We start from the raw sequence: 25,071 nt of genomic DNA on the forward strand, positions 1-25,071 counted from the left end.
TGGAGGAGGGTTGCCAAGATGGTGGCCCCCATGAGTCGCACATGTTGGGTGGGGGCAGAGACGGCAGACACGCTGCAGCATTACGGGGCCTGCGGGCCTGTGAGTTTGGGAGGCGAGTGCTCTGGACTGCGGGTAGTTTGGAGTTTTCGACTGTGCCAGGCATACTCGGGCATAGTGTCCTTTGCGACCGCAGCTGCTGCAGGGCGCGTTGCGGGCTGGGCAGTGCTGCCGTGGGTGTTGGGGCTGTCCACAAAAATGGCACGCTGGTGCTGCATAGTGGGTGGGTGGCCGCGCGGTGCAGGCCTGGGGCAGTCACTGGTCGGGGGCCCACGATGGGTCGCCTGGTCTGCGGGGAATGAGTTCAAACTGTGGAACGAGAGCTCCATAGTTGTAACTAACTCTACAGTGTCCTCCAAGTTCTGGGCCCCTTTTTCAAGCAATCGCTGGCGCACATAGTTGGACCTGAGCCCTGCAATGTATACATCACGGACAGCGAGTTCCATATGCTGGGCGGCTGTTACAGCCTGAAAATTGCAGTCCTGAGCAAGGGCTTTTAAATCGCGCAGAAAGTCTTCCAGCGACTCCGCGGGGCGCTGGCGGCGGGTCGTGAAAACGTGCCACGCGTAGACCTCGTTGATGGGCCGCACGTACATTCGGTCGAGCATGGCCAGGGCCTCATTATATGAGGTAGTACTGTTAAGTTGCGTAGAGATACGATGGCGCACCCTTGTGTGCAGTAGGCTGAGTTTCTGCTCCTCTGTAGTCTCGGATGTGCTTGATTCAGCCAGGTAGGCCTTGAAACATCGGAGCCAGTGTAGGAAGATTTCCTTTGCCTCTGCAGCCTGCGGGTCGAGTTCTAGTCGGTCAGGTTTGAGAGCTGATTCCATAGTAGTTTTCTTCAAGTTTTCTTGGACTATTAAATTGATGTGACCATCAATTCACTAGACGCACGATTGGAAGTAAACTGTGGTTTTAATAGTCTAACAACTAAGTCAGAGGAACTGAAAGCAGGCTTACGGCTGCAGCACTTTATACTTCCGGTAGTGGGAGGGGCCATGGGCGGAGCCATGGGCGGAGCCAAGAGTGGTGCCCAGTGCAAACTCCTCATCTCCCCCTATGGGCAGAGCCGCGCAACGGCTCACATACAGAGCCCACAAGGACACGATACAACGCAGATGCAATACAGTGTGAATTACAATGCAGTATAATTCACCACACTTGAGTTGAATGTAGAAGGCAGTTAGGTTTCTGCCGGCTGCTTGACACGCAGCCTCTTCCCCCCCCCCCCCCTCTTAACACCAGGGTCCCAGGTTGGATTCCCGGCTTGGTCACTGTCTGTACCGGGTCTGCACGTTCTCCTCGTGTCTGCATGGGTTTCCTCCGGGTGCTCCGGATTCCTCTCACAAGTGCCGAAAGACGTGCTTGTTAGGTAGTTTGGACATTCTTATTTCTACCTCTGTGTACCGGAACAGGAGGAGTTTGGCGACTATGGGATTTTCACAGTAACTTCATTGTAATGTCAAAGTAAGCCTACTTGTGACAATCAAGATTATTATTATTATTAGCGCAGCTTTAACATGTCTTTCAGGGCTAACGTCACTTAAGTAAAATATAACTGCCAAATCCAATTTGCAGCTCCACACTAATCACATTCCATAAACAGTTTTAAAGGTAATTTCAAGATAATACATTTGTCATTTGAAGAAAGGAACTAAAAAGTGGGAGTTTTGAAAGGGGTTTGCAAGGATGCCACAGAAACACTGAGATCTCACAATCTGATAAAATGAGCTCCTCACAGTTGGCCTGGGCACGTGTCTTGCGACTCCCTGAAATTTAAAATAAACTGACAGCAGTTCCACACTCCAACACATTGGGTACAATCACTATGTTAACTTTATCATTCAAATATAATCACACAGATGGTATCGCAAAAGGAGACTGTATATTAGGCGCCGTATGTAATCATAATACATCATTGCAGTAATCCAATAAAAGTATGGATAGCTGTGTTTTAAATGTGCAAATGAGCAGAACAACAAAAATATGTTTTAAAAAACGTGAGTGTATCAGATGCAGTTCCACTTGTTTAATTGCCATTTCTCGTGAACGTTGCCCAGATTCAGTGACAGATTTTCCACTCAGTTTGATTTGGTTTGCTGTGTGAAGGAGCCCCTCCTCTTTCCTGGGCTGGATCTTCGCACGATTGGTTTAAAAGTAGTGACCTGGAAGGTGCCTCCTTCCTGAAGTTTATGGTGTGGCTTTTCAATTCAGCTCGCTGGTTCACTTTTCTCCCCCTGCCTCAACTGTGCATTTCTTCCTTGCAGGGTTTCAGCGAGTAGCCGGAAAGCATGTCAGACCAATCTACTTTCGATACTAATCTTGTCACGGTCACCCGCTTCATGCTGGAGGAGGGAAGGAAGGCGAAAGGCACCGGGGAATTGAATCAACTTCTCAGCTCCCTTTACACCGCTGTCAAAGCCATCTCCTCGGCCGTCAGGAAGGCTGGCATCGCGAACCTGTAGGTATCCTCTCCTGCAAGCCTTAACCCAAGGGTGCCTTGTGAGATGTCTCGGGTCAGATTGTTATTCCAACTCCTGAATGTTTTAATACTTGGAGTGGTTGCACAGTTTTAGGAAACGGGTAGTTTGTGTTCACGCTGTTTTTGACACCCGCCCTTCAAATGAAATGTTCTTCAATTTTTAATGAGTTGCAGCTTGATTTTGACCCACCGTTTAAGATACAGATGTGCGTAGCTCTACAACAGCTGCTCCCTGGGGGAATTAAATCTGCGATAACATTTTAAGAGCTTCCCAAAACATGCCTTGAATATTGCAATAACTTAACCACGTCACATGTTGATTGCTTGCTTATAGTTTAATTCTGAATGATATAGTTTTTGACGAGCGAGGTGGAAACATTTTCATGTACCATCTTTTCATGTTTTTGACTCAATGCAAGTGTCCTTTTAAAGAAAACTTTGTTTCGGAGTTAAATCCAGCCTTTTTTAGCGTTTTGAAAAGTTGGGAGGTGTGTCCTGCGGATCTTCCAATCAGAGAGCACAATTTGTTCAAAGTGCTGCCTCATGCTTGCATTGCAGTAATATTCCTTTATCTATTAGAACCATAGAATCCCTATAGTGCAGAAGGAGGCCATTCGGCCCATCAAGTCTGCACCGACCCTCTGAAAGATTTTGATTTGATTTATTGTCACATGTATTTGTATACAGTGAAAAGTATTGTTTCTTGCATGCTGTACGAACAATGCATACCGTACATAGGGAAGGAAGGAGAGACTGCAGAATATAATGTTACAGTTATAGCAAGGTGTAGAGAAAAGATCAACTTAATACGAGGTAGGTAAGTAATTGAATAAGAACATTGTTAGAGAGTTTAAAAGAGTCAGAATGAAGTTTTAAAAGCATAGAACGAGAGTAAAAGATAGAATTAGAGGGTATGCTGGGCACAGCTTGCAAGAAGTCGCCTCGCTCCAGCACCATCTTTCTTTCGTAAGCACTCTACTTAGGTGCCATTCCCTTGCCTTATCTCCATAACCCCACTTAATCTGCACATCTTTGGACTGGTGGGAGGAACTGGAGCATCCAGAGGAAACCAACGCAGACATGGGGAGAAGGTGCAGACTCTGCAAAATCGCCCAAGGCTGGAATTGAACTTGGGCCCCTGATACTGTGAGGCAGTAACCACTGTGCCACCGTGCTGTCCATTTAAATAGTTATCTCTAAACAACACCTACATGCCTTCTCTCTAATATCACCTGCTCACTTAAAGATCTATGTAATTTCAGGTTGGCAAGTGCCACTCTCTATTTGTCACTGTACATCAGTCTAATAACAGCTCCCTTTGTGAGCTTACATTTCCTGTGTCATTTTTCACTCTATCATCAGTTTGATATTGAAATTCTACCAACAATTAAAAAGGTGTGGTTATTTTAATAGGATCTGATCAAGTTTCATTGAAACATTTTTGAATGCTTTCCAAAAAAAATCTGGTCACAAGAGAATCTTAACTTTCAAAATTGAATTATCCCCACACTGATGTCGAAACAGGAAGTGTTGGAAGTACTCAGCAGGTCTGGCAGCATATTTGGAGAAAGAAACAGAGTTAGCAATTCTGGTGTGCACCTTTGGTATCCCCACTGACCTATTTTTCAACAAAGGTTGAACAATACTAAAGCTGTTCCGACAGTAATTCTTAGCTGTTATGGGACATGTAACTCATGGGACTGTAAAAGATAAAATCCCAGAAATTCCATGAGAAATTATTTGAAAAATGTCCACAAATATCATTCCCTGGCCCTGCTTTCTTAAGCTCTGTTTTGTTTGTATTTCCTGGTAAGCTCAGTGTACCTTGACACACATCTTTAAATTCTAATCCATTGTAAACCACATATTAATGGGCAATATTTTTCTAAATGGTTGCACTTCACATAAAAGGCACTGACCTCGCCATTTCAAATGGAGGCGTGAAGATGTTTCAGGTTCTTGCCTGTCAGGAAGGGATCTCTTCAAATAATTTTTCATCTATTAACATTAATACTAAAGGATTTCTATGTCTCATTAGACTTAATGGTAAAGCCTGAAAAGGAACAAAGCTACACGGGAGGTGGGATGGCCATTATTCCACCAAAGGTATCTACATGGTTCAGGTTAGATAGGGAAGCAACTACAGTGCTGTGCCATTTGCATCTAAGAAATCAAAAGCCAAATCTCCACTATAGGGAGAGCACTACTGGTAACAGTCAAGCACCCATGGCCTCCATGATCATGCCTCTGGTTCCTTCCAAGAAACATTTGCTGTATCTATAAATTAGCTGACTGCATATGTATCAAATGGGTAACACTTTCACCTCAGCACAAATCCATTGCTGAATTTCCAAAAGTATTTGCCGTCTTTGATACCCACAAAACTATCTGAACAGCTGGGCAAACACATTGGCCTGTCTGAGCAGAAGGAATTTTCCCCGAACATGTTCTGTGACTTCCAACAACGCATTCTGCTGCTTAATGCCTATATAACATGCAGCAGTCACAATACTTTCATCCAAAGGCAATCATCTATATTGGGCATCTTGAAAGTGATGGGTCATTGGAAGGATGACCTGGATGGGGAGTCTCCATGCTCCAGTAATTTGTGAATGCTAATCCCTACTCCTGTCTTGTTGACAATGAAGCCATTTAAATAGATACATAAATTCTGGTCAACTGTGTTCCATGTTCAAGCACTCCTTCAAGCAACTAATTCCGAGTGCTTTCTTGGGCAATGAGCAGGTAATTTATCCCAATCCCAAATATGAGGAGGAAATGGCTGTGCAAGTGAACTTGTGTAACACACACTTCCTCCTGATTCAGCTATAATTGGGATTTCATTACCTTAAAGCGTAAATACCTTTTAATAAGGGTAGCATGGTGGTTGGCATAAATGCTTCACAGCTCCAGGGTCCCAGGTTCGGTTCCCGGCTGGGTCACTGTCTGTGCGGAGTCTGCACGTCCTCCCCGTGTGTGCGTGGGTTTCCACCGGGTGCTCCGGTTTCCTCCCACAGTCCAAAGATGTGCGGTTAGGTGGATTGGCCATGCTAAATTGCCCGTAGTGTCTTAAAAAGTAAGGTTGGGGGCGGGGGGGGGGGTTGTTGGGTTACGGGTATAGGGTGGATACGTGGGTTTGAATAGTGTGGTCATTGCTCGGCACAACATCGAGGGCCGAAGGGCCTGTTCTGTGCTGTACTGTTCTATGTTCTAATAAGGTTGTCTAATAATTGTACTTCCTCCTGATTCAGCTGTAATTGGGATTTCATTACCTTAAAGCGTACATACCTTTTAATAAGGTTGTCTAATAATTGTACTTCCTCCTGATTCAGCTGTAATTGGGATTTCATTACCTTAAAGCGTACATACCTTTTAATAAGGTTGTCTAATAATTGTAAAATCCAGTGTGTGTATCTGGGAATGCTGTCTAGACTAATTCACCATGCTGTTACATCATTCAGTAAAGAAAATCCAATTTTATTTTGCATAAAGTAGAACCTCAAATTTCCAAATGTACTTTTAATGGGTGGCTTTAAATCTATGTTTGTCTGAAAGGGCATCAGTGTAGATGATTGTGCGGTTAGCTTGCAGCTATCCTTTCTTTAGAGACAGAGAATTGTAGTTTAGTTCTGTGCACCGCCCTGTCTTGAATGACTAATGAGACCTGGGTTGTGGCAGACTACGGTTTGTGTCCTGGTGTGGCGACATTCCTGCTGGCTTGCAAAGTTACAACACAGTTTTTAAAAAATTCTTCATGATATTGTGTTTAATGCTGGAGTATTTTTTGCCTAGCTTGGTCAAAAGTTCAGTATTTTGTAACAATGGGGCTTTTAAAATGCTGCAATGAGGATAGAAAATATTTGCACAGCAATTAATTATTAGCTTGTTTCAAAGTCCTAACAGATTGTGCCTCTGAAAACTGCTGCTTTTATATAACATTAACAAAACATAATTTAAGCATTTTGAACAAAGAAATTCAGTTATGCAATGTACTTTGCCATTTTGGACGTTTGCAAGGATTTCATGTTCTGAATAAAATATGGAGAATAAATATTCCTTTGACTGTCATAAAGAACAGTACAAAGTGAAGGCATTGAACATATTTTACCTGCATAATTCTCTCTCTTTTCACCCTCATCTTTATACTTCATCTTTCCTACTTCTGCAAGGTATGTGGTATTGGTATTTAAGAATGCAAGATCTAAAAGTGTAATTTTTGTCTGAAGTAAAAATCATACACATAGAATTTACTGTGAAATGTCTCGTTATTAGTGTAGCTTGTTCCTTTATTGGTATAATACTTTCTTCTCGTACTTTTTAAAAAAATTCAAATTATGTTTGAAGAGGACTGTTGTGAAATTTATAATAGACTAATACAGACCTGACAAATGTCTAACTTCCTGCGGGTAATGTAACATAAAACAAACCAGAACAGGGACCAAAAATCAACTCCTACTTGTTGAGTCTAAAAGATTCTTTCTTTGCTGACCAAAGAAGGGTATCACCTAATTCACAATGTGCCCGAGTTGAAAGAATGATATAAAAACAGAAAATACTGGACAATCTCAGCATTTGTGGAGAGAAAAGGGAGCTAAAGTTTTGAGTCTGGATGACTTTAACAAAGAGTCATCTTTGCTTTTATGAAAGAATTATATGTTGTGCTCACAACAGAAAGTCAATAGATGTAAAATATTTACTGGGTTTATATTTATTGAGCTTCCTTAGATTAATTCCTATTAATATAATGACTTTTTAATCTGCACACTTTTGTTAGTCACATATAGTTTAGTTTTTTGTTGGCTTGAGTGTTATGCAATTTGTATAGTTTAACATAACAACAGGCAGTAGGATTCTGGAATAAAAGACTTGACTTTATATAGCGACTTTCATCACCACCACACATTATAAAGCACTTCATAGCTTTTGAAGTATTGTCACTGCTGTAACAAAGGGAATGCAGACACCAATTGTACACACAACAAACTCCCTCAAATAATAATGTAATAACAACTAAATAATCTGTTTATTCAAATGTTGATTGATTGAAGGATAAATATTGGCCAGGACACTGGGATCACTTTTTTGAAATAGTGCTTATGAGATGTTTACAGTCATATGGGGCTCCAGTTTATCTTCATGCCTGAAAGACAGCACCTTCCACCATGCAGCACTCCTTCAGTATTACACTGGTGGTTGTGAGTCATATCAATAGCTGACACAGTCTAGTAACATAGCGGAGTACACTGCCTCTTCAGCAACCTGAAAGCTATTTTTCATTTATTATATTCCACTGTGGGATTGAAATTTTAATTTCAATTTAATAGGGTTCATTTTTGTAATGTTATAATTTTGTGGTGTAGTTTGCCTGCCTCAATTACGTAAGAACATAATAAGAACTAGGAGCAGGAGTAGGTCATCTGGCCCCTCGAGCCTGCTCCGCCATTCAATTAGATCATGGCTGATCTTTTGTGGACTCAGCTCCACTTTCCGTCCCGAACACCATAACCCTTAATCCCTTTATTCTTCAAAAAATGATCTATCTTTACCTTAAAAACATGTAATGAAGGAGCCTCAACAGCTTCACTGGGCAAGGAATTCCATAGAATTCCTTTGGGTGAAGAGGTTCCTCCTAAACTCAGTCCTAAATCTACTTCCCCTTATTTTGAGGCTATGTCCCCTAGTTCTGCTTTCACCCGCCAGTGGAAACAACCTGCCTGCATCTATCCTATCTATTCCCTTCATAATTTTAAATGTTTCTATAAGATCCCCCCTCATCCTTCTAAATTCCAACGAGTTCAGTCCCAGTCTACTCAACCTCTCCTCATAATCCAACCCCTTCAGCTCTGGGATTAACCTAGTGAATCTCCTCTGCACACCCTCCAGTGCCAGTATGTCCTTTCTCAAGTAAGGAGACCAAAACTGAACACAATACTCCAGGTGTGGCCTCACTAACACCTTATACAATTGCAACATAACCTCCCTAGTCTTAAACTCCACCCCTCTAGCAATGAAGGACAAAATTTCATTTGCCTCCTTAATCACCTGTTGCACCTGTAAACCAACTTTCTGTGCCTCATGCACTAGCACACCCAGGTCTCTCTGCACAGTGGCATGCTTTAATATTTTATTGTTTAAATAATAATCCTGTTTGCTGTTATTCCTACCAAAATGGATAACCTCCCATTTGTCAATATTGTATTCCATCTGCCAGACCCTAGCCCATTCACTTAACCTATCCAAATCCCTCTGCAGACTTCCAGTACCCTCTGCACTTTTGCTTTACCACTCATCTTAGTGTCATCTGCAGACTTAGACACATTGCCCTTGGTCCCCAACTCCAAATCATCTATGTAAATTGTGAACGGTTGTGGGCCCAACACGGATCCCTGAGGGACACCACTAGCTACTGATTGCCAACCAGAGAAACACCCATTAATCCCCACTCTTTGCTTTCTATTAATTAACCAATCCTCTATCCATGCTACTACTTTACCCTTAATGCCATGCATCTTTATCTTATGCAGCAACCTTTTGTGTGGCACCTTGTCAAAGGCTTTCTGGAAATCCAGGTATACCACATCCATTGGCTCCCCGTTATCTACTGCGCTGGTAATGCCCTCAAAAAATTCCACTAAATTAGTTAGGCACGACCTGCCCTTTATGAACCCATGCTGCGTCTGCCCAATGGGACAATTTCTATCCAGATGCCTCGCTATTTCTTCCTTGATGATAGATTCCAGCATCTTCCCTACTACCGAAGTTAAGCTCACTGGCCTATAATTTCCTGCTCTCTGCCTCCCTCCTTTTTTAAACAGTGGTGTCACGTTTGCTAATTTCCAATCCACCCGAGTCTAGTGAATTTTGGTAAATCATAATTCATAAATCATAATTCTAACATAGCTATTGAATGCCTTAAGTCTCTTGATATGACAGCAACTCCCAGCTCAGTTTTTCTGCTGTTATCTGCAGGGATGTCTCCCATAGTCAACATAACTCCAGAGGAAGATCTACTGCCATCTTTGGCTATGACCCTGTGGTAGTGTGCCCCTTTTTAAGGGGGTGAGTTCTCGGAGGGCCAATCATGAAAGAGCATGCAAATCCTGGGGCTGAGCATGGGTTTTACTGTTAGCTAGGAGTTTGGAGTTGTGGAGTACAGCAGCCTTCATCTCACTCTCTGTAAATATTTATTTAACTTAATAAACAGTTTATACGTTAATCTATAGTGGTTGTCAATCTTTCAAGATATTACATTTGGCAATAAAGATCAGAGTGCCCTCCTACTGCTACAGAAATGGGGAGAGCAGACCTCGTGTGGAAGCTTTTTCTTTGAAGTAAACATAAATGTCCTTTTTTGGAAAGCATGAGCCATGCAATGGGGATGGGGGGAGAGAAAGAGATGCAGCGGGTAATCCTATTAACCGCCTGTAGAGCCTGACCTATAACCTGATTAGGAGTTTGATTTCTCCAGATGCTCCAATTCCAAAACGTTTGAGGAGCTTGTGGAATTAGTTGAGGGACATTATTATTCCATGCCTTCGGTGATAATGCAAAGATACAAATTTAATCTGACAAGAGTCCCAGGGTAGAGAATAGCGCCGTTAATGGTGTGCCTAAAACAAATGGCTGAGCATTGCGTATTCGGGACTGCACCCAAAGACATGTTGAGAGTTAGGCTAGTCCATGCTGTTAACAACACGGCCATACAAAAATAAATTGTTAGCAATGGCAATGATTACCTTTTTAAAGAAGACATTAGAGGTCGTGCTATGGAAGCATTGAAAGGGGGTGGGGGGTGGTGAGGGGATTGTGTGGAACTGCAGAGCGCTCAAGAAGACTATGTCCACCAGGTTCCATGGGAACCTGCTGGCAGTTGTGGCGCCAGGGCTGAAGGAGTAGAAAGTAATGGACAAAGAGGTTTGGAGCAAATTACAGTGCAGAGATATAGGGAATTTGGTCCACTGATCAGGAGCTATGATGAATGCTAATGGTGTGGGGGAGACTACCCCCCAGGAGAGAAGTGTTATGCCTGCAATAGGAGGGGCACATTAGGAGCAAGTGCACGGCTAGGCAGAGCCTACAGGGCATCGACAAAAATAAAATTATGACTCCAGTACACAAGTGTTGAGAATAATGCTGAAAACGGATCTACAGTATACAGCTTGAACAATATTTAAGGTGGGCAAGAAAGCCCCAGTCACAATTGTGTTAATGGTCAACCGTCAACCACCTGGAATGGGCCTGAAAATAAAGCTGTACATGGATCCTGAGGCCACCCCAAGTTTAGCAGAGATCCTCTATGCCTGAGAAGGTTAAGTCTGAACTTAAGGGCTAGAAGAATTAGGCATCACCAAGCCTTTCTTTTAAAGTATGTTTATTGAAGTTTTACATAATAAAATAACTACCAAATAACCGACAAGAGCGCAAGAGTACAAAAACAAAAGTTACAAGCAAATATCAAAAACACATACTGTAACTAAACCCCCTTACTGCTGACGGTGTCTAGATCCTTAAAAAAGGGAATAAATGGTTGCCTTCTCAGGTAGAATCTCTCCACTGACCCCTTGTTTTTTTTTTAAGAGTACCCAATTCATTTTTTTCCAATTAAGAGGCAATTTGGAGTGGCCAATCCACTTACCCTGCACATCTTTGGGTTGTGGGGGCGAACCCCACGCAAACACGGGGAGAATGTGCAAACTCCACATGGACATTGACCTCGGGCTGGGATCGAACCTGTCACCTCACTGCCGCGAGGCAGCAATGCTAACCGCTGCGCCTCCGTGCTGCCCCACTGACCCCCGCTTGATGAATTAAATTTTTTCCATAGAAATGACATTAAATTGCCCAACCTAGCAGAAGCACTCAAAGGAATGGGAGACCTCCAACTAAGCAATATTCGTCTCCAGGTTATGAGTGAGGCAAAACCGACAACATCTGCCCTTTACCCCAGAATGAAAAGCCTGAGAATCCAAAACCACAATTTTAAAAATATATATTTTTATTAAAGTTTACATTTTTACACTGTACATGAGGATAGATGATATGATTACAGTTTACATGTTGTTCCTTTTCGGCATCCCTTTGTTCGCTGTTTCCAGGTCTTATCCTAGGTCCTTTACTTCACCGTGGGTGGTTGTTTGATGTTTGTCTGTGGGCTGTACCCTCCTTCTCCCTTTCCTGCAGATACCTACCATTACACGTGGTAACACCACCCACCAGGTACGCGGTACATACTCGTGCAACACGGCCAATGCTGTCTACCTCATACGCTCCAGGAAAGGATGTCCTGAAGTGTGGTACATTGGCGAGGCCATGCAGACGGTACCTGGTCTTGCCTACATGTAGCAATAATAATAATCGCTTACTGTCACAAGTAGGCTTCAATAAAGTTACTGTGAAAAACCCTTAGTCGCCACATTCCGGCACCTGTTCGGGGAGGCCAGTACGGGAATTGAACCCGTGTTACTGGCATTACAAGCCAGCTGTTTAGCCCACTGTGCTAAACCAGCCCCTAACTCCAGTAATGTAACTCCAGACCCACAGCAATGTGGTTGCCTCTTAAATGGCCTAGCAAGCCACTCTGTCCAAGGCTTAATAAATGCTGGCCCAGCTAGTGATACCCACATCCCATGTAAAAATAATTAAAAAAGAAATCCCCAGTCTTATTCATCTGACAGCTCTTCAGCCTCCTTTTGTACCTAAAATGTTGAAATTAAACTAAATAATAAAACTATTGTTGCAGCAACCTGCTTAAAGTAAAGTTTTTGAGATACACAAAATACTCTGGTCTTAATGACAATTTTCATTTGTTTGTGAGGAGACAGGGACAAACTCTAGGCAAGTCACTGTAGCATTGCTCACTAATGCACAATATGATCGCAACAGAAATTAAATTCAGCTACAAAGGTTCTTCTCCCTTCTCCCTTCTTTCTGTTTATTAAGGAAGGACCTTTCCAATTCTGAAGACTCTTTTTAAACCACTAATATACATCAATCCCAGATTCAAAGGTATAAATAGGGATATTGATGATGGAAAGGAGTTGCGACTTCAGTAAAATGTTACAAAGAGCAATACTACAAGGAGTAACATATAATTTCTTAAACATTGCATTCTAGCATATATGACTGTGCATACTCTATTTGAATAATGATGCTAACATTCAAATTGTTTTCTAGTTATGGGCTTTCTGGAAGCAGAGTCAATGTGACAGGGGATGAGGTGAAGAAGCTCGATGTACTTTCCAATGACATGGTAATCAACATGTTAAAATCCTCCTTCAGTACATGTGTTCTTGTGTCTGAAGAAGAACAAAATGCCATCATTGTGGACCCAGACCAACAGGTCAGTTGCTAGGCTACGGCACCTTTTGTAAAATTGGAATTAATGTATACATGAGTAAGTACTACTGTAATATATAGTACATGATTAGCAATGCATAGGGTGGAAGAGGAATCAATTCTGCTGTATTGACAATCCTATCATTAATTTTCAGGGGAAGTATATTGTCTGCTTTGATCCACTAGATGGCTCTTCCAATATTGATTGTCTTGTTTCCATTGGAACCATTTTTGCCATCTATAAAAAGGTAACATTTTACTTATGGTAGAATTCTTTACCATTCTTTTTTTTTGAAAAAAGAAAAAGATCAAGTATAACTGGGAATTCTGTTTTATTTTTGTACGGATAAACTTTTAAGTAAAGCAGGTGAGGCTACCTTGTTAAATGTTTTTAAGGCAAAGGTAGATCGATTTTTGAACAGTTAAAGGAATAAAAGGTTACGGTGAGCAGGCAGGTAAGTGGAGCTGAGTCCACAAAAAGATCAGCCATGATCCTATTGAATTGCTGAACAGGCTCGAGGGGCTATATGGCCTACTCCTGCTCATTCTTATGTTCTTTTTCTCTGGACTGGGTCGATTTATTGCAGTTGTGCGAGGTGGAGGTTAGGGGGGTGGGTTCACGCCTTCAAACTCGCAAAACCAGAGTAGTGGTGAGCCTAGGAAAACAATTGATCAACTGGATACACAATATCAAGTGTAATTATTGACCAGAATAATTTCCACCTTTCTTGTTTTTGCATTCATCAGCCACATCATTCTAGCCATGGGCAATCTGTTATTGATGTTATTTACTGCTACTACTTTTAATGGTAAAATTTAAGTCACGGTAATGGGATTAGAAAAGCACCCAGAGGAATGCAATGTGAGCCTATTAATGTTCAAACATGGGGCGGAATTCTCCACGTCGGAAGCCTCTCCCGGCCCCCTATTCTCCCCTACCCGGTGGATAGGCGGGCCGTACCAAGAAACTCGGCGGCCGGGCCTTGTCCCTGGCTTCAAGGCCCGGCGCGCCAAGAATGACGGCGTGGCGGCGCCTAATGATGACAGCCGCGCATGCACGAGTTGGACAGCTCAAACCCGCGCATGCGCGGTTGCCGTCTTTCCCCTCAGCCGCCCCGCAAGACGTGGCGACTTGATCTTGCGGGGCGGTGGAGGGGAAAGAGTACGTCCCCTTGAGATGCCGGCCCGACGATCGGTGGGCACCGATCACGGGCCAGTCCCCTCCCGAGCACGGTCGTGGTGCTCGATCCCCGATCCGCCCCCCCCGAGGCCCACACTTACCCAGCGGGCCATGTTCACGACGGCAGTGACCAGGTGTGGTTGCCGCCGTCGTGAACAGGTCGGGAACGGCAGGCTGCTCGGCCCATCCGGGTCGGAGAATCGCAGGCCGCCGTGAAAAACGGCGGCCCGCGTTTCTCCGAGCGGCGTGTCGGAAAACCGGACACACCATTTTGGGGTGGGTGGGAGAACCCATCGTGGTTGCGGAGAATCGCGGCCATGGTCTTTGCTGATTAGAATTATGGGTCATTTTCTACCAACTACCAATATCAGGGTCAGTCTCTTTGACTCAAAAGGTTTTTAAATTGGGGATTATTTCATGTTGTGTTATTTGTATTTCTCAAATCCAATCTTTTGGCTCCTTTAATAATTGATCCTATTCAAGTGCGTTATCATAGAATTTACAGCGCAGAAGGAGGCCATTCGGCCCATCGAGTCTGCACCGGCTCTTGGAAAGAGCACCCTACCCCCTACCCAAGGTCAACACCTCCAGCCTATCCCCATAACTCAGTAACCCCACCCAACACTAAGGGCAATTTTGGACACTGAGGGCAATTTTATCATGGCCAATCCACCTAACCCGCACATCTTTGGACTGTGGGAGGACACCGGAGCACCCGGAGGAAACCCACGCAGACACGGGGAGGATGTGTAGACTCCGCACAGGCAGTGACCCAAGCCGGAATCGAACCTGGGACCCTGGAGCTGTGATGCAATTGTGCTATCCATAATGCTACCGTGCTGCCCCCTTAATGTACTGCAGGCGATATAAATTCTCAGGAAATGTTGTTCAGTCAGTCTTCTGTTTTATTTCATTCTTCATATTTTAATCAATATGACAAAGGCCCTTCTTGCTTTCTTATGCTCTTGTGGATGATATATTTCATTTTTCATTTTGCCAAACAACTAGCTCTGCAATATTCAAAACTCATTGTGAGTTCTCCTGATGACCTAGTGCAGGCTTCTCCAACCTTTTAACTCAGGGGGCCACATTTGCATAAATAGGGGCTGGTTTAGCACAGTGGGCTAAACAGCTGACTTGTAAGGCAGAACAAGGCAAGCAGCTCGGGTTCAATTCCCCCAACCAGCCTCCGAAAGGCGCTGGAATGTGACTAGGGGCTTTTCACAGTAACGTCATTGAAGCCTACTTGTGACAATAAGCTGCTATTGTTGTTGTTGTTATTATTATTATTATTATCACTCGAGAGCCAATTTACAAATTTCACAAAAATAAGGTTTGCCCAAATAATAAACTGATATTCAAAAAAGAAATTGGGGTTTTAAGGAACTAAATTTTTTCTGAGCAAAAGTAAGGCGATGCAAAGTTTAAGAAAAAGTCTAAATAATAAAAGTGTATGTGGTCGGGGAAGTGTGTATGCGTTGGGGTGTTTGGGATTGAGAGTGAGTGAGCAACCTGACATTTGACATAAGGCACACTAACACTCACCATCACAAGCTCAAGAGTCTCACTCTCACCACTCGGTCTGATCCTCAACCCCACATACACACACTCTCACTCTCACTCACACTCTCACTCATATTCACTCTCTCACCACATCCACACCCTCTCACACCACATCCACTCTCTCTCATACCACATCCATCCTCTCTCACACCACATCCATCCACTCTCTCTCTCCCACCACATCCATCCACTCTTCTCACTCACACATACATCCACACTCTCTCACACACTCGCACTTTTCTCACTGCCCTCAACACACGCTCCGTCAACTTCTCTCTCAGTCTCCCCAACATATGCTCACTCACACCACACTTGATCTTCTCACACATACATCCACACTCTCACTCTCTCTCTCTCTCTCTCTCTCTCTCTCTCTCTCTCTCTCTCTCACATATCCTCTCTCGCTCTCTCTCTCTCTCTCTCTCTCTCTCTCTCTCTCTCTCTCTCTCTCTCTCTCTCTCTCTCTCTCTCTCTCTCTCTCTCTCTCTCTCTCATACATACATCCACACTCACTCTCTCACACACATCTTCACTCTCTTTTTTTTTACTCACTGCCCTCAACATACTCTCCCTCAACTTCTCTCTCAGTCTTCACAACACACTCGATCTTCCACAGATGGCAGTAAGCATGTCCAACTACCATTGTTTGTGGATGACTGCACAAGTTCAGCACCATTCGCAACTTCTCAGATAATAAAGTGCCCCCCCCCCCCAAAAAAAAGCGCCTGTCCACCATCTACAGGGCACAAGTCAGGAGTGTAATGGAATATTCTACACTTGCCTGGACGGATGCAGCTCCAACAACACTCGAGAAGCTCAACACCATCCGCCCACTTGATTGCTCCTCCTACCACAAACATTCAAACCCTCCACTACCGACGAACAGTGGCAGCCATGAGTAACATCCACAAGACTCACTGCAGTAACACACCGAGGTTCCTTAGATAGCAGCTTCCAATCCCACAACCACTACCATTTATAAGGAAAAGAGCGGCAGATACCTGGGAACCCCACCACCTGGAGGTTCCGCTCTAAGTCACTCACCATCCTGACTTGGAAATATATCGCTGTTCCTTCACTGTTGCTGGGGCAACATCTTGGAACTCCCTCCCTAACAGCACAGTGGTTGCACCTACACCTCAAGGGCTGCAGCAGTTCAAGAAGGCAACTCACCACCACCTTCTGAAGGGCAACTAGGGGTGAGCAATAAATGCTGACCTAACCAGCGAAGCATACATCCCTAAATTAATAAATAAAATAAAAAATTTCACCCAACCTAAGGCTCCACAACATCTAATACTGGCCTCGCAGACAGCATCTCCTCAAAGTGGCCTCTTGCACGCCTGCTCTCCTGCAGGCTGTTTTCCCCCCGCAGGCTGTTTCTACAGCCCGCTCCCTTGTACGCTGTCTCGCAGGATCCCGCCATCCAGCACTCGTGATAGTGCCCCTCCACTATGCACGGTAGCATAGTGATTAGCACAATTGCTTCACAGCTCCAGGGTCCCAGGTTCGATTCCCGGCTTGGGTCACTGTCTGTGCGGAGTCTGCACGTTCTCCCCGTGTGTGCGTGGGTTTCCTCCGGGTGCTCCGGTTTCCTCCCATAGTCCAAAGATGTGCAGGTTAGGTGGATTGGCCATGCTAAATTGCCCGTAGTGTCCTAAATTGCCCTTAGTGTCGGATGGGGATTAGTGTCGGATTAGTGTCGCCACATGTCACCCATGGTTGGTACATTTAACCACACTCCACAAGTATAAAATTAAATTTTCAGTGCCAGTTTAGTTGTCCAGCAGCAGTTATTACTTAGATCACCATTTTAAAAACCCATTTACACCTCATTAAACAAAGCTTAACTTTTTACGAGGTTTTTTAACCGTGATATGAGAACAGAAAAGGCATTCTTTTCAGATCAATTGTTTGCAGCCTCTGGCATTTGGGCTCCACAGCCTGTGGCAGAGCAGTGAATGACAGACCACAACTTCCTCATCACTGCCAACAGTTTGCTGTTAAAAACACTGCAAATTCCAAACCAACATAAATTATCACCCATGCAATGCTTATATTGTAACTTGTAGCGTTTTGTAACCATTCAATCTGATAACCACCATTATTTTCTATATTAAGTCTTCCAGTGGCCCGCCAAATGAAAAGGATGCTTTGCAGTCAGGCCGTAACATCGTAGCAGCTGGTTATGCTTTGTACGGCAGTGCCACAATGTTGGTATTATCCACAGGAAATGGAGTGAACTGCTTCATGCTGGATCCAGTAAGATATCATAATGTTCATTTTTATTGTCAATAGCCACAGTGTTTATGAATGAATTTTGACAGTGACTGTTAAATTTTCTTGTGATTCGTAAACTAGCAAAACTCTTATGCTGAATTGTGTTTTTCCCCCTCCAATTCATTCAATCGCATTTAGTCCATAATGTTTTCATATTCCAACAAGGAGAAGTAAAGATTGGTTTGTAATCACTGACCAATTGCCATTCTTCTGTGAGGTTTTACAGAATCCTAAATCAGTACAAACAAAGGTTTTCGAACTACAAGGGAAGTTTTAATTTTCATATTGATATTCGGGAAGTTCTATAAAGATCATTTATTGCTGAGCCCCCAGTCTGCCTGCAGCCAGAAAACCACGGCCAGGATTCTCCGAGCCCGCGATGGGTCGGAGAATCGCCAGGGGGACACGAGAATCCTGCCACGTCGCTCTTCGCCGGGCCACCGATTCTCCGGTGACCGGAGAATCAGCATCAATCGCACCCACAGCGATTCTCCGCGCTCGACGGGCCGTGTTCCGCCTAGTCCTGCGGCATGGTTTACGTATGGTCCCACCGGGCGGGACCTCGGCGTTCTGGCCACGAGGGCCGTCCTGGTGAGGGGTCGAGGGGATCCGACTCCGGGGAGCCTCCACAATGGCCCGACCCGACCCGCGATCGGGGGCTACCGATTGGCAGGCACGCTCATTCCGGGGGAGGCCTATATTCCTCCACGCCGAGTCCCTGTAGGGCTCCGGCATGTTGCCCGGGGGCCGGCGCAGAGATGGCTATGGCACACATATGCAGACCCGTGGCGCGCATGCGCAGACCCGTGACGGCCGTGGCGCGCATGCGCGGACCCGTCCCGGCCATGTAGGGCCGGCTTTCGATGCCGGAGCAGCACACAGCACTCTGGCGCCGTTCTAGCCCCAAAAGAAAAGGAGAATTAGTGGGCCTGAAGGCCCATTGATGCCGACGTCCCTTGCACCGGTTTTGACGCTGGTGTCAACATTTGGTCGCACATGTTTTTGGAGGCAGCCATTGAGGTTTACTGGTGATAGTCTCAATACTCCGCCGGCAAGCCTAAGGAGGAAAAACTGCCTTGTGGCTCTCTCCATTTTATTCATGTCATAACACTGGTTTCCAGTTCATGATATATGCATGTTATTTATAAATGAAAAGTTTAAATTTGAAAAAAAGTATACATTTTAAACAATTATATTCTCATTTACATATATGCTATCTTTAAAAGCACAATTTTTGTTATGAAAGCCTGAATATTTATCTCCAAGAAATTCGATATGGGAGCTGATTGTTGCCCTGTCACTGTTCTCAAGCAGCACTGGGATGAACTGTAGAGCCCAGATTTTCAGAGCCATAGAGACACCAGGGACCTTCTAAAATGGCAGACAGTCTTGGATCAAGAAGTACCACTCCCATTTCAGACAGATCCCATTTTTGTCAATAGGGGAAAGGGAAAGGGATGTGACTCAGCAAGTTCAAACAGATCCAATTTTCACTACAGCAAGGGTCTATGGGAGTTATGAATCCTTAGAGAAGTCTTAAATGTTCTTGAAGAGCAGATGAGGTCTGCTGAACTCTTAAGCTCTGGATTTATTTAAATGCCTAGCCCTTTCAAAAATTGATCAAACTGCTGGTGTGTTATAGTTGAAAAAGATTGTTCTGGTCGTTTCAAAAGCTGTTTGTTGATATGACCCTTGTGCTATCATTGTAACATTATTTTTTTTAAAATAAATTTAGAGTGCCCAATTCATTTTTTCCAATTAAGGAGCAATTTATGGTGTCTAATCCACCTAACCTGCACATCTTTTGGGTTGTGGGGGCGAAACCCACGCAAACACGGGGAGAATGTGCAAACTCCACACAGACAGTGACCCAGAGCCGGGATCGAACCTGGGACCTCGGCGCCGTGAGGCTGCAGGGCTAACCCACTGCACCACCGTGCTGCCCTTCATTATAACATTATTAATACTTAGCTGCTTTCCATGACCTATCGTTATCCGAAGATCACAGTTGAATTGACAGCTCAATAGGTTATTCACGGATTAGCGGTCTCTGATTTGGGGTTATGAATATAACTGCTTGTTTTTAGAAGAGATTAAGTACTTGAGGGAATGTAAATCTATTGAATTTGATTTCATGATTTTTTTTACACAATAAAGCTAATAATAGATATTCAGAACTTTATTTTATTTCATCTTAACATGGCGCCTTAAGTCTGAGTGTGGTGGATACTGGGTGGGTTGGTAAAGGGTAGTGTAGTGATCCTCGCCTGAGTGTGTACAGAAGGGGCTGATGGGAAATGGAAGTACCACCAGGGGGCAGCATGGGGACATATAAGAGGGACGCCGAAGGCCCGCCCTCGCCCACTTGGACCGGAGGGTTAAGGAGGCAGGACGTGGAAGTTGAGCTCAGGGCTGCAAGTCTTTTGGGCCTAGTTGCAGAACATTGAAGAGCAGTATATTCTCAAGTGCAATTCTGTAACTTATTGTGGAGCACAATAAACCATCCTTTAACTTAAAGACGACTTCGAGCATTCTTTCAAGAAGAATAACATGGTACAGGAGTGGCTTCTCTGAACAGAAGGAACCAGCGCTACCAGCAAAAGCAACAGCAACAGGCAGGCCACCAGACTTTGCAGCCTCTCGACTCCAGACGACCTTCTGAAACAATGGAACACACGCTACTTCCAGGGCCAATGAGAAATACAGGTAATTTAAATTACAACTGGAAAATGTTTAAACAACAGTTTGAGATGTATTTATCAGCTCAGGACTTGCATGCAGCCACCGATGACAGAAAAATTGGACTTTTACTCAGATCAGCAGGCGGTAGACATCTATAACTCTTTCACATATGCTGATACTGAAGATAAAACCAAGTATCACGTGATAGTCGCGAAATTTGATGAACACTGTAAATCTCAATCCAATGAGATCATTGAAAGATTCACCCTGCGTCACAGAATCCAAAAGAACGGGGAGACTATCTCCCACTTTGTGACAGATCTACGCTTGCTAGCACAAGGCTGCAACTTCGGTGATTTAACAAACTCACTCATCAGAGATCAGCTGATCTATGGTCTTGCCGACGGAAATCTAAGAGAATCACTAATACTGCAAAATGATTTAACACTTAAAACCACCATAGATAAATACTTACTACAGGAGCAGAAAAAGCAGCAGGTACTGGAGCTATTTGAAAGACATTCATTGCAAAACACTCACCACGAGGCAGATATAAAGATGGTGACCTCTCCTCACAGGCCGTCTCTTCCGTTCTCCGACCCGTCTGCGCATGCGCATCATCCCGAAAGACACGATCCCGGAAGTGATCGGTACGCGCATGCGCACTTCTCGCAATACCGGCCCCGGACTGAAAACCGCACTGCGCATGCGCGAACGCAACACATGCATGATGTCATGACGTGTCATTATTGTGGCTCCTCCCATTTAAAAGGGCAATGTCCTGCTCAAGGAAAAAGATGCAGAAAGTGTACAAAAATGAATCACTTCGCCTCCCAATGTCAGTCCACAGCCAAATATCACTCAACAATGCAACGGCACGGAAACCTGAAGGTCCGCACAGTTGATGTAATGAACACTCCGGCACCCGAAGACAATTTTTCCGACCACGAAGAATTCAACTCCTGGGAGAACACGTACAGCATTGGAATTATAAACGCCACAGCGGAACCACAGGAGCTGACGACAATACCTCGACACGTACATGCCATCAACTCCGCAAACGAATGGACTGCGTAGTAAGTGGAGGATGTGGGTTTGCATGAATTAGCATGCATGGACAGTGGATGGGATGGTGGTGAGAGAGTGTGTGAGGGGTGAGAGCTAGAGGATCTAATGTTGAAGAAAACAACTGAAACAAAGTCCCAGAGAATCGAGATGGGCCTTTTAAACAGTCTGTCTCATCACTCAGCAGTCCCTGTGGCCACTTCTGTTCTGCATTCTGGGGCTCTCTATCCCGCATCCTCCTCCACCCCCAAGCTGTCCCACACCCCACCCCAAAATATCCACCATTTGAGGCAGAGAGCAGGGAAATTCCTGAATCCCTCTACCCAATGCGGGAGCAAAAATCCACAGGCTGAGATGTTATGATTGTCTCCTCTGCCATTCTGTGATGTGCAGACAAACTAATTGTTTAGGTTTAGCCTACCTTGAAAACTCCAGGACATGACGCCAAAAATTCTGTGAACAAAATATATAAATCCAAATCTGCCATCTGTCATTGTCAGCTGTCGGAATTAAAATGTTGTCAAAGTCCAGCATAATTTCGCGAATAATGTGGAGTATAAAGGATTTGCAATGAAGTATTTCTAAATTTTAAAGTGTCAGTACATCCTTAGCTTTGAAATGTTTGTTTATCACTTGTACTGACTTCAATAATTTGTGTCATTAGGCTATTGGGGAATTTGTTTTGGTGAACAGGAATGTGACAATGAAAAAGAAGGGGAATATTTACAGTATTAATGAAGGCTATGCAAAGTTCTTTGACACTCCAGTCGCAGAGTACCTGGCGAAGAAGAAATACCCTGAGGTATGGTCAAGAATATCACCTTCATTTACAGAAACTCAACAGACTCATTGTTCAAGAAATCACTTTATCTGTCTTTAACCCATAGGATGGTAGCTCTCCCTATGGTGCGAGATATATTGGTTCTATGGTTGCGGATGTGCACAGGACTCTGATGTATGGAGGAATCTTCCTGTACCCAGCAAATTCAAAAAGTCCTAAAGGAAAGGTAAGAAAAAAAAACAAAATTATCCTACAGAATGCTGAAGGCCCACTTGCAAACGATGAATCATTACCACCTTCTGTACAAGTCTGCTTGCGATCTAAGAAGTTAATTGTCGGGTGCGATTCTCCCAAAAAGTGATTTGTCATTTTATATGGGCTTCGCAGGGTGATTCGCGCTGAGTTTTTGGGAAGTCAGATCCAGATCGCTATTCACCCACATTTAGTAATCTCTTTGGGGGGATTCTCAATGAATAATCCAACACTTCACAAGTTTGGGGAGTGGAGAACTAAAGACGTCAGCAAGACCAGCACCTTGGAGATCGGATCGCCCTTTTTATACTGTGCCCAGATCACAAACTTAAATTGAGGGTTCCCCCACTCACCCACAGACATCATGGCCGCCCCCCCGTCCGTAGACATGGGCAACACCCTTGACACTAAATGTCCCAGCCCACAATATTCAGGCATTGGGGTGACCCAGCCTTACCCCCATCCATCCATTGCTGAGCCTCAGCTGAATGAGAAATAGTGGGGGGATGGGTTCTGTTGCATGGAGAATTAGAAAATACAAGGAAAAGGAGAAGGTAGAACGGCAGGTTAATGACGAGGACTTTAAATTGTTAAAGGGCCGAGAGCTCAGGAGAGATTAGTAAAGTTTCCAGAACACGTAATACAAGAGAGTAGAGAATGTGGCAGGAATCTAACTTCAGGCAGAGCAAAAAAGGGGACAAATATGAGATGGTGGGGGTGATCATTGCAGGACTGAGGGTGTTGTACCTAAATGTGCACAGTATATGGAACAAGGTAAACGAGCTCGTTGCACACATTGAAATTAACCGGTACGGTGTTGGCATCACAGAGATGTGGCTGCAAGGGGATCAGGGCTGGGATCTAAATATCCAAGGATAGGAGGTCTATCGGAAGGACAGGCAGATGGGCGGGGGGGGGGCGGGGTTTGCATTGTTAGTAAGGAACAAAATCTAATCGATAGCAAGAACTGATTTAGGATCGGAAGACATAGAGTCTGTGTGGGTAGAGTTGAGGAATTGCAAAGAAAAAAGACCCTGATGGGAGTTATGTACAGGCCCCCTCGCAGTAGGCAGGATGTGGGCCAGAAAATAAATCGGGAGATAGAAAAGGCATATAAGAAAGGTAATACAATAATCATAGGGGACTTCATATGCAGGTGGACTTGGAAAATCAGGTTGGTAGCGGATCCCAAGAAAAGGAATTTGTGGAATGTCTAAGAGATGTTTTTTTGAGCAGCTTGTGGTAGAGTCCACTAGGGAACAAGCAATTCTGGTTTTGGTGATGATAAATGAGGCAGACCTGATTAGGAAACTTTTTAAAAATAAATTTACAGTGTCCAATTCATTTTTTTCCAATTAAAGGGCAATTTAGTGCGGCCAGTCCACCTACCCTGCATAACTTTGGGTTATGGGATCGAAATCCACGCAAACACGGGGAGAATGTGCAAACTCCACACGAACAGTGACCCAAAGCTGGGATTGAACCTGGGACCTCGGCGCCGTGAGGCAGCAGTGCTACCCACAGCGCCACCGTGCTGCCCTGATTAGGGAACTTGAGGTGAAGGAACCATAGGGGATAGCGACCGCAATATGATAGAATTTACCCTGCTGTTTGAGAGGGAGAAGCTGGAATTGGATGTAACAGTATTACAATTGAATAAAGGTAACTACAAAGACATGAGGGAGGAGCTGGCCAGAGTTGATTGGAAAGAGAGCCTAGCAGGGAAGACAGTGAAACAGCAATGGCAGGAGTTTTGGGGGGGCTATTCGGGAGGCACAACAGAAATTCATCCCAAGAAGGAGGAAACATGCTAAGGGGCGGACGAGGCAACCATGGCTGACAAGGGAAGTCAAGGACAGCATAAAAGCAAAAGAAAAAAGCATACAAGGTGGCGAGGGTTAGTGGGCAACCAGAGGATTGGGAAGCCTTTAAAAGCAAGCAGAAGACGACTAAATAAACAAAAGGTGGAGAAGATCAAATATGAGTGTTTGCTACCTTGTAATATGAAAGAAGATGGCAAGAGTTTTTTTTCAATATATATGTGGTGAATGTAATATATATACTTTGTAAGCGCAGTAGCGCTATCCTACCACTAGGGGAAGTAGCTCTGGGAGTACTCAGGAACCTGTACTGGGCTCCACCCTTGGCTCCGCCCACGACTCCTCCCCCTAGTGCTGCTGTATAAATACCCTTGTCCAGAGTCAGCCTGAGTTCACTAAGAGTTCATCACCGGGTAACAGGCTGGCTCTGAAGTAAGTCGATTAAAGCCTAGATTCATATCGGAAACACGAGTCTGGTGAATTGATGGTTCCATCAATTTAATCGACTTAAGAACAGTAAAGATCGATTATGGAATTGGCCCTCAAGCCTGGACGCCTGGAACTCGACCCGCAG

The 25,071-nt window shown here is 44.3% G+C and overlaps 1 protein-coding gene across 1 annotated transcript in view; it reads left to right on the forward strand.

The window, feature by feature from the left end:
* Positions 1–2,038: 2,038 nt before the first annotated feature.
* The window catches only part of LOC119970345 (fructose-1,6-bisphosphatase 1-like), a 30,709-nt gene continuing 7,676 nt past the window's right edge, over positions 2,039–25,071 (forward strand). Inside the window, exons 1-7 of the mRNA XM_038804808.1 lie at positions 2,039–2,057; positions 2,325–2,518; positions 12,713–12,878; positions 13,030–13,122; positions 17,739–17,879; positions 22,309–22,446; positions 22,532–22,651. Of these exons, the coding sequence (XP_038660736.1) occupies positions 2,349–2,518; positions 12,713–12,878; positions 13,030–13,122; positions 17,739–17,879; positions 22,309–22,446; positions 22,532–22,651 (828 nt within the window). The 5' untranslated portion in view covers positions 2,039–2,057; positions 2,325–2,348. The remainder of the gene's footprint in view (positions 2,058–2,324; positions 2,519–12,712; positions 12,879–13,029; positions 13,123–17,738; positions 17,880–22,308; positions 22,447–22,531; positions 22,652–25,071) is intronic.

This window comes from Scyliorhinus canicula, chromosome 8, assembly GCF_902713615.1.
Source record: "Scyliorhinus canicula chromosome 8, sScyCan1.1, whole genome shotgun sequence".
Lineage (NCBI taxonomy): Eukaryota > Metazoa > Chordata > Chondrichthyes > Carcharhiniformes > Scyliorhinidae > Scyliorhinus > Scyliorhinus canicula.